The sequence below is a fragment of the Neurospora tetrasperma genome (genome assembly GCF_000213175.1).
Source record: "Neurospora tetrasperma FGSC 2508 unplaced genomic scaffold NEUTE1scaffold_81, whole genome shotgun sequence".
In the NCBI taxonomy this organism is placed as follows: Eukaryota; Fungi; Ascomycota; class Sordariomycetes; order Sordariales; family Sordariaceae; genus Neurospora; species Neurospora tetrasperma.
Genome location: NW_009799179.1, coordinates 4,169,574 through 4,180,328, shown reverse-complemented (window position 1 = coordinate 4,180,328; position 10,755 = coordinate 4,169,574). Strand labels below are relative to the sequence as shown.

Here is a 10,755-nt window from a genome sequence, read left to right as displayed (position 1 = left end):
CGGAGTTTCCGTCGCTTTACCGTCTGCCAATGTTTCAGAGCTCTGCGCTCCAATGCTTTATGGTAGTCGACGACGACGACGACGACGAAAGACGTATGGATGTTAGTCTAGCAATCAGATGGTGGAAGACGGAAAAAGGATGCATCGATGCAACCCGCGAAATGCCCAACGAATGCCAAACATCCATTCTGGATCGTAGAGGTAGCATGCATTGGGGCTTCGCGCAGCACTCATGCAGCCCGGGCGCCACTCCGATGACGCCTTGGCATTTGGTATTTGGTCTTGGGAGGAAGGACCGAAGTGGCGCAATGGAACTAAAAAGTGATGATTTCTCATTGGTTCAAAGTCGGCTAAAGAGTAGAAAGAGGAGAGGATCTGAAGAGACCCCCTCCAAGCTAACTTAAATAGGCTAAGAGTGGCCTGTGCACGTAACACACAACAAGTGGGTCTCAGCACCCTCCCAACCCTTCTCAAAATAGCTTCGTCCTCGAAGCAAAACTCCTCCACCAAAAACCCTCGTCATCTTGAATCTAAACAATTTCAACCCGAGCTTCCGGATAAAGTGAAATCCCCTCCTCAATCCCTGTCTCTTTAGCCATCTATTTCTTCAGCTCCTCAAACAATACTACATCCACCTCCTCCATATCTTGTAAAGAGTCTTCTTCAACCCACTCCACACGCTCCCAATATTCTTTAATATAATCTACATATAATTTCCTTCTTACTCCTCTACCATTAACGTATCTCACTTTATATATTTATAGCGTTACAATTTCCGTTATAACCTACGGTCCTACTTATATTAGCTTAAATTTAGAATGAGATTTATCCCGATTCTACTCCCAAACCTAGTCTCCTACACTAAATTATCTCTTCGGCTTCTCATCCCTATTCTTCGTTACTCTCAATATATATATATATCCTCTATTTTAACTCTATCCTTTTCTCTCTTATTTATAAAAGCAAATACTTTATTAAAAGATTCCCTATCTTTAATTGGCTCTTATGTTAAGATTTCGCATTATTTAGTCGTCTCGTCAGTAAATTCGATATATTCCAGCTACAACCTTAATATCGCTTTAAAAAGTATTATACTAATATTTGATACGAATTTAGCATTTAGTTTACTAATAATAAATAGGAGTACAGCCAGCCAAATTTCAAATTCTCTCCCCTCCTAAAACATTGCCTATTTCCGTAATTAATTAATAATTAATCCTATATATTTCTCTATTAAGCCTATTAATTTAGGGTTCGTTATTAGACCAAATAATATTTCTATCTTATAATTAGTTAGGATAATTTATAATACTGTATTTCGAAAATACCTCCTATTATCCGAATAAGTCCGTTAGGACTATCCTAAAATTAGGAATTATATATATAATGATATATTAGTAACTACTAAAGCCGTAGCCTCTTCCAACATTATAGCCAAAATAAAATAGGAGAAGTAATCAACGCCAATTAAAATATATCCTTTCCCCCCTACCCCCTTCAGAGAGATCGGTCCTAAAAAGTTAATACTAAATAAAACTATAGATTAGAAAATAGAAATAGCTCTTAAGGCGGCTATTAATTTCTTTTTCAAATATTATTAATAAATTTAGTAGGTTTAATAATAATTAATAATATCAGCTACTCTAGTTGGTTACTAGAATCTTTTACGGATCTTTCAGAATATAGTTTCAATCGAATAGTATTTATATTTATTATATACTTTTCGTAGAATTTATTCCCATTCCCTAGGGATTATATATTCTACTAAAGCGTTATTAATATTAAACTTTAATAATTTCCCTTCCAATAGATAGAATCGGGTTATTCTATTTTTAATTTTTCTCCTATCCGGCTTTTCTTAATATTTTAGACCTTTATTTCCTACAATTAGCCAAGTAATAATATTTCTATACTATTCTAACCCTCCCAGCTCCGAATATTTTAAATCTATAATATTCCCTATTCTAAATAAAAATAATAGTATAATATTCTTTAGCCCAATAAATATTCCCCTCATTAGAAATTCCCTTCCTAAGTTTATTCTAAGAGGATTATATAATTTTAGTGTTAATTGTAATGAACTATTAATAATTCTAATAATTTTATCCGTATTTAAACGGTAATAGAAGCTAACGTTAAATCCTATTACTATATTTATCTATTTCGCTACTTTAAAATAAATTGTTAACTTTATATTATAGTATTAATAATAAATATATAGTCGGTATAAATATATATTGGGAATTCTAAAGTCTAAATTATTTATTAGGTCTCTTTCAACGCTTTTACTATTACTAATATTTCCCTCTTCGGGTTACTATATTGGGATTCTATATCCGTTAGATTCTAAAATATAAACGTATTAATCTTAATATCCTTCCAATATTTCTTTTTATTATATTCTTTTACTAGGTCTTTGTTATTAATTTAAAATATTACTACGCCTATTCCTATTTTATTTATATTTAACGCAATATAAATTCTCTATTTATAATCGACGCCGATTAGTACGTTATCTTTAATTATTTCGTGAATACTTTTTACTATTATTATTTATATTTTCTCCCACTCCGGGTTTTCTCTTTTAATTACTTCTATTTATATTAATTTCCCCCCTTTTACTATCTTTTTTAAAATCCGAATATAAAAGGCGTTATATAATACCCGTATTAAACCTATTCGCCCCAGGATATGTTTACAAACGAATAAGGTTAGATATATTAATTATTAGACTTCTTCCTATATTTTTAGGGGTTTTCTTTTCTACTTATCCGCTTACTTACGGAATTTTTGTTTATACTTCTTAGCTAATAAGATTTTCCCATCCCGAATATAGAAACCTAGCGTCTCTATATTCTTTATAAATAATTTTATCTTCTTGCCTACTAATAGAATTAGTCTAAAAGTAATTTAGGGGAAGTATTTTTCGAATAAAAACTATAAATATATTTAAAAATCCATATTGGCTATATAATAATTATCAATATAAATTGAGAGTATATTCGTTAAATCTATATTATACCTTAGAATAAATAATTCTACTAAGAAGTACAATATCTCCTTCCCTTTTCTCTTTAATTATTAGATTTCTTTATTACTTAGCTTACTTACTTTCAATTCTACTTAATTATATATTGCATCGAAGTCGATTCTACTATTCTTTCGGAATCTGTTTATTAGATTACTATATTCCCCGTATATATTTCTATTTGGAATTACTATCCTCGGTAGGTAAATTCCGAATACTATATCTTTTATCCGAATATATATTATTATAGAATTCTTTATTCCCTAAGGTATGCGGTTATATAAGAATATATTATATAGTATCTACACTCCTATTATTTATTAGTATCCTAACTTTACTCCTACAACCTAATAATTATTTTTTATATCTATTATTAATATTACTATTATTCTTCCAATAAATAAATCGTCCGTACTAGCTTTTATATTATAATAAGAATATACTAATTTAATAGTATTAGTATTTATTAGCCGGAAATTATAGACGGTTCGTTATTCCTCTTTCGTTTTCGCATTGGGCTTTAGAGAGTACAAAGTATTAGTTATATACGGCGAATTACTATAGAAGATTATATCCGCCTTTTCTATTACTAGGAAAATTTTCTCTACAAATACCTTTATATCCTTAAAGTATTAGATAGGTTGAAAAGTCTATAACTGGGAATTTTCTGTAAGGTTAATAGTATATTCTATAATTTCTATTTTGGTTAAATCGTTAAGCGATAGGGCGAAATAATCTTTCTAGGAAAAATAAAGTCTTTTTACTAATTTTACTTTATTTAAAGTATTGGCCTATTTTCTAATTATTATACTATATTTATTCTATTAGATATTGATATTATTTATAGTTTTTATAGTAAATACGCGATTTTGCGAGAATTTTAAAATTTTAAAGGTATTTCTCTTAATTTGTTAGTTCTTTATATATAACCCTAAGATTAGTATTTCTACTTCTAATATTAAAGATTGGGTTTGAATTTCGATTCCGGATGAGGCTATCTCTTTATTACTATTTAGAATTAGTGTTAGCGGGCCGTTCCGTCTAGCCGCGTCTTTTATTTAAAGTCTAATATTTTCGTTCTTAAGGTAAGGATATCCAAAAACTTCTACCCTAGAAATTTGGATTAATAATATATTATAATTAATTATATATATCCGGATTTTATTAATTAATTTATTTATTTATTCTTGTCCGTAGGCGTTGGAGGCCTATAAAGTATTTATATTTATTAGGTTTTTAGCGAGTGCTTGTCGATACTTCTTCGTTGTTGTTTTATTTCTTAATTATTAATACTTGGCTATACGCAAGGCGAAGTCGGTCGGGGTGTATACTTCTAATAGTTCGTTCTTCTTCGTAGGGTCTTCGAAGTTGGGTTTCGGAATTTTCGCTAGGTTCCCTCCCGTTCTGATCTCGTCAAGTATTTTTATAAAGTATAATCTGATTGTTTTTAATTTCCTCTCAATATTTGCTAATGCCGATTTGTTCGGAAGAAAACTTTATATTAATAAGGATAGCAGTATTCTTTTTAATTTCAGATTAATATTTGTAAGGGGGACAGTAGAGTATTGCACAAATACTGCGCCTAAGTAATTAATAAGGTTCTATAAAGAGGAAAGGGAGAAAGGTTTGTAAGTGGAGCTTATAGCGGTAGCCTTTTAAGGGGGTTGTAGGTATATAACTAGCGCTATAGCAGCGTAGTACTATTGTAAGCTACGGAGCGAGCTATAGTAGTAATCGGGCTATAGAGCCCGATATAGACCTCTAAATAATAGTCCTATAATATTAGCCCCCTCCTCCCCGTACTATCTCCCCAGCGTAAGTATTAACGTTATATTATATATAGGTAGTTGCATACCTTCCATCTCTATACAACTCTCCCGTCCAATTATTATCTCTACCTACCTTAACCCTAGGATAACCTTTTTACGCGCCCGGCCTTCCCCTAGCTTCCTTTCTCTTCTTTCTACTTCGTACTTTTTTTTTAATTCCCTTCTATTCTTTCCCCCTCCTCTCTTTCCTTCTTCCTCTTTTCTAACCACCTCGCTAAATTTAATTATATTATAAAATTATATATACCTTTAATTATTATAGTAAATTTACCGCTGCTATTTTATAACCTAGATTCTAATTCGTATATAGATTTTACAATAGTTTTTTCGAATAATCTATAGTACGAGTAGTTCCTTACTTAGTAATGCTCGTAGTAGTAGTAATCTTTAATTCCCCCTTCCTAGCCTTCTATTCTAGCGACTCTTACTCCGGCTATTCTTACGCCGGCCGCCGTTACGCCGCCTCCTTAATTCGTTATTTCTATTAGCATTTAAATCTTTAGCAATCCTATTACTACGCCTCCCTTTCCGCCTACTAGTACCTAGCCTAACTACGCTCCTACGTACGGCTAGTACTCTAATTACTTCTATTTACTTTAATTATAATATAGTTATTATTATAGCTCTTACTAGTACCCGCTCTTATAATACGGTCTTAGCCCCTTCGTTACATCGCCTAGTTAAATTCCCACTTCTATTCCTACGCTTATTTCCGCTCCTACCCCTATTGTAGCGCTTATTAAATTTACTCCCGCTACTCCTCGTACCCCAATTCCTATTCCTATTATTACTCCCGCTATTACACTTATCGCTACTCTTATTTCTACTCTTATTATTCCGCTAATTATAATTTCTATTAAGGAGGACGATAAGGAGGAGCTCTTTAAGAGCCCTTTTATTCGCTAAAGTAAAATTAAAATTCGGGCTACAAAGGCTAATCTTATAATTAAGTATTATAGTATTCTACCCTCTATTTATACGAATATATAGAAGAAGATAAACTATATTTAGAATTTTACTACGGCCGAGAAGTACAGCCCCGACGCTTCCTAATACTAGCCTTACCTCTTTTACAACTATAAGTATATAAGCGCGGACTTTAATATAGGTACGAAGTATATTCTATATAAGGTAGAGTTTAGTAAGGCTTATCTCCCGATTCTTAATATAGCTTAGATTTGTTACAACACTAGAAGCTACGACACCGAAGCCTTGGCGTTCCTCTACCGCAGTACTATAAATCCGAGTTATACCCTTAGCCCCTGTCTCCACCCTATAATGTATATAGTTTGAGAGTAGAGTTTTCGCTACTCTCTTTTAATCTTTCCCCCTTTGTATAATAATATATCTTTTCTAAAGTCCTTATTAGTCGGCATTGTAATAATTTATTATACTTTTTCTTTTACGGTTATTAAGCCCGACAATGCCTTATTGTTTTACTTTCAACTAAACTTAGAATTGGTACTAATTCCGAGCCTTCCCTAATCCGAAACCTTATATATTACCTAGCTACCCTATATATTACCCTAACTATAAATCCTATCTCTAATACTTCGTCTTATATATTTACGCTAGATTCTAGTACGGGAACCCTATATAATACCCTAACCTACAACCTCTTTCCCAAAGGAGAATGGCCGTATATTTATATAATTATTCTTTTTATTAAGAACGATTTATCCGGCCTCGTTTCAATAATAGAACGGGATTTAAATTTACTTTCCTAATTCTAATTCTACTTTAAGGTTATCGAAACCTAATTTTCGAACGCCTACATACGCGTCCTTGAATTTTAATAATAAATTGAGGCGGTTAATAATTAAATTTTATAGGCCTAGTAGTAAACTTCGGAAATTAAAGTTTAAGTACAATAACGAATTATTAAAGTTATAGTATAAGTACGGGATTAGGCTGCTTAAGCTACTACTTAAATATAATAGTTCTATTATATTCCTATTACGACCCCCGCCTAAATAGTACCCTACCGGCCGCGAAGTACTGAACCCCCCGTCTTCTTGGGCGTTGAAACTTCCTTTATTAAATAATAAGAGGAATATATTAATTAAAAATTGTTTATTTATATTAAATTTACACTTAATAATATAATTTACCCTATTCCAGCCGATTATATCCTTTATATTTTTTAATACTTATTTAGCGATATTTATACCCGAATACAGTTTAAAGTCAATATTATTATATTAGTTCCCTTCGACCCTTCTATTTAGCCTTTAGGCCTCTCCGATTTCTAGAACCTCTTTAAATAGTTCGACCCTTATTATATTACCTTCGACGTTTATACCAAAGTAGTATAGGAAATAGACTATTTTAAATAGGGCGGTTTTACTTTCGCCGATTTTATTATGAAGTTTATTAAATTAGTAGACCTTTACGAATTTAATAAATAGTAGAGGGTCGATACTTTTAAAGCGAAGGTTAACTGGGAGTTTTAGGACGCCCTAATTAATATTATTATATATTTAACTCCTATAAATTTCGATGTATAAGTAATACTCTTATGTAAATTTACGAATAATATTTCTAATAGATTGTATTAGGGCCGAAATAGTACTACTATATCTTTATTTTAGTCCGGATATTCTAATGATATAGGCGACCCTATAGTCCTTAGTAAAGTTTAAATACTTTCTATTAAAAAAGGCCCTTTTATTTAGGCTGAGAAAAACCGCCGGATAAAGAATGATTTCTATTTATATTATAGTAGCGTAGGCTATTATATAATAACTTATACTACAAAGGGAAAAAAACCGGCTGGCTTCGTTGCTATTTTTATACTAATTGAAGTAGAGGCAGGAAAAGCCTAACTTTTAATAAAAAACGCTATTAAAAGAAAAAAATAAGGGAATTTAATAATTTATATCTATATTCTATAGGCTTTAATACTAATTTTTTATACTTTAGCCTTTTAAGGACTAACTATTTAGTGCTTATCCTTTATTCGGTTATAATCGATTTTAAATACTCGCCTATAAACTTTATTAATTCTACTTTTGCGTAAAAATACAATTTTCCTATTATATTATTATTTTACCCCTATACTTTAAAATTTATAAACGGCCAGAAGGACGGAAAAATCTTTAAATATTATATTATCTCCCTAAATATTAAATCCTTTATAAATTAATTAACTCTCTATATTTGGCCGCTCGGCGGCCCTAATATTATTTTAGGGCTACTGTAGTTGCAAAAATATAACCTTACAATCGATTAAATTAAAAGTATTTTAAAATTACCGAGCGTTATAATAATTAAAATCCCGCTGCCCCCCCCCTTAAATTAATATTATTATACTACTATCCCCCCTTAATTACCTAATCTAACCTTAAAAACTTATATTCTATAACCGTTTTAAACCGACGTTAAAACCTTTAAAATAGTATTATTATACCCCCCCCTTTATTAGAAAATTATACGCCGGCGGCTATTCGTAGCTTAAGGATAATATTATTTACCTATTCTCTATCCTTAATTTTTTATTTGCATACGAAGAGCCCAGTATAAAAGTCTATTCTTTTACCCTAGTACAATTTTACCATTTTATAGAAGACCCTAAACTATATACCGTCCTACAATTTACTAACCCCGCTACCGACCTAAATTAAACGTTATATAACTTTAATAATACTATATTCTATATTGTCCTCAAAGGGAGGCTAATTGAAATACCCTTCCCTAATACTATTACGGACTATAAAAATTGGGTCGCTGAAAAGCTATAACTCCGGCGGGTCTTTATTAAAAATATTTAAAAGTATTTTAATAGGAAACCGCTACCGATTCGCTAGGAAATTTTAAATACTTTATTTAATTACTTCCGGCCGCTTTAGGGCGCTTTTAATCTAATTATTACAATTATAAAACCCCTCCACCGGCCCTTCAATTATAAAATCGATTTAATCCCTGGTTAGAACCCCCTGTACTACTACTTACGCCCTATATTTTAGGAGGAATTATATATTATTCGGAAGTACTTAGATAACTATTTAATAAATAGGTTTATACGCCCGAACTCTTCCCCTATAGTAGCCCTAATTTTATTAGTTAAAAAACCGGGCGGTGGTATTTATATTAATATTAATTACCGGGGTTTAAATAATATTATAGTTAAAAATAAATATTTAATCTTACTAATCCGGAAAACGATTAATACCCTTAAGAAAGCGAAGTAATTTAATAAATTTAATATTATAGTAGCGTTTAATTAGCTCCGAATCGCCCCGGGTAATAAGTGAAAAACGGTTTTTATTACTAGGTTCGGCCTTTTTAAATACTTTATTATTAATTTCTATATAATTGGAGCGTTTACCTCCTTTTAGTATTATATTAATTATATATTTTTTAACATTTTAAATAAGTTTATTACTATTTATTTAAATAATATATTTATCTTTAGTAAAATAAAGGCGGTTTATAAATAATATTTAAAAAAAGTAGTTTAGTATTTTAAGAAAATAGGCTTTACTATTAATATTCGGAAGTATAAATTCTATAAATATAAAATAAAATATTTAGGCCTTATTATTTTTAGAAAAGGCTTTTATATAAACCCTAAGAAGGTTAATTTAGTTTTTAATTAGGGTATTCCTAAAATATTTAAAGACTTCTAGCATTTTATTAGGTTTACTAACTTCTACTAACAATTTATTAAAGGGTTTTCCAAAATAGTCTAACCCCTAATAATATTAATATCTTAGGATAAATAAATTTCCTCTATACTTTAGAACGCTATTACGGTTTTTAAACGGTTAAAGAACGCTTTTATAATAGTACCGGTATTATTTTATTATTACTTTAAAAGAAAAACAATTATTAAAATCGATATATCAAATTAAGTATTAGGGGGCGTCCTATTTTAAATCGATAAGGAGGAATAATAGTACCCTATTACCTTTTTTTTATTAAAATATTTACTTACTGAATATAATTATAAAATTTATAATAAAGAATTCTTTAATATTATTAAAGTATTTAAAGAATAATATTCCAGATTATAGGGTATTAAGGATCTAATTAAAATAGTTATAGACTATAAAGGCTTTTAGTACTTTATTTCTACGAAGTTATTTAATTAATATTAAATTTAGTAATTCGAATTCTTTAGTAACTTTTACTTCTAAATTATTTACTGTCCTAGGTCCTATACTACTATACCTAATATACTATTCCGCTTATTTAGTAATATACCGGCGGATAAATAGAATATAAATAATGACCGTATTATAAATAAAATACGAATATTCCTATTACCTAAAAATTAGGGCCCACCGCTAGCTAAACTACTAATACAACTCTCCGTTCTAAATACGGAATCTCCTATTAATAATTATATTAATATTATTTATTGGGCGTCCTTAGAGGCGTTAGTAGTTATTACAATCCTCTAAAACCCTAAGTATAAAGCGTTCCTCCAGCATTTTAGGACTATTATTAGCGCAGCTATAGCCGATTGTAGTATCTTCTACGGATATATCTATATTAATAGGCGGACGTTTATTCCTTTACTTCCGGAAACTAAATTCTAAATTATCTACCGTACGTACAATTTAGTACCCGGAGGCTACTCCGGCCGTTTTAAAACCTATAATTTAATTAAATAATTGTACATATAATTTAACTTTTTCTATAATATAATTACCTTTGTCCGGAGTTGCTATTTATATATACGAATTAAGAATTTGAAATTGTCCCTCCCTAGCCTCCTCGAACTGCTTTCGATTGACTTTTATTTTTAAGCCGATATTTTAATAGATTTTATAAGTCCCTTCCTAGAAGTAAAAATTAATAATTATATTTATTTATATATTATAAATTATTAACCAGCTAACGAAAATATATCACTATATTCCCGTTTATAATTGAATAGTCCGAACTACTGTT

The 10,755-nt window shown here is 30.3% G+C and overlaps 1 protein-coding gene across 1 annotated transcript; it reads left to right on the top strand.

The window, feature by feature from the left end:
- Nucleotides 1-8,822: 8,822 nt before the first annotated feature.
- On the top strand, nucleotides 8,823-9,047 carry NEUTE1DRAFT_51551 (uncharacterized protein; the record flags this gene model as incomplete). The annotated part of the gene is made up of 1 exon (XM_009856888.1): nucleotides 8,823-9,047. A coding segment is annotated over one exon (225 nt), but the record flags the coding sequence as incomplete, so codon positions are not given.
- Nucleotides 9,048-10,755: the final 1,708 nt, after the last annotated feature.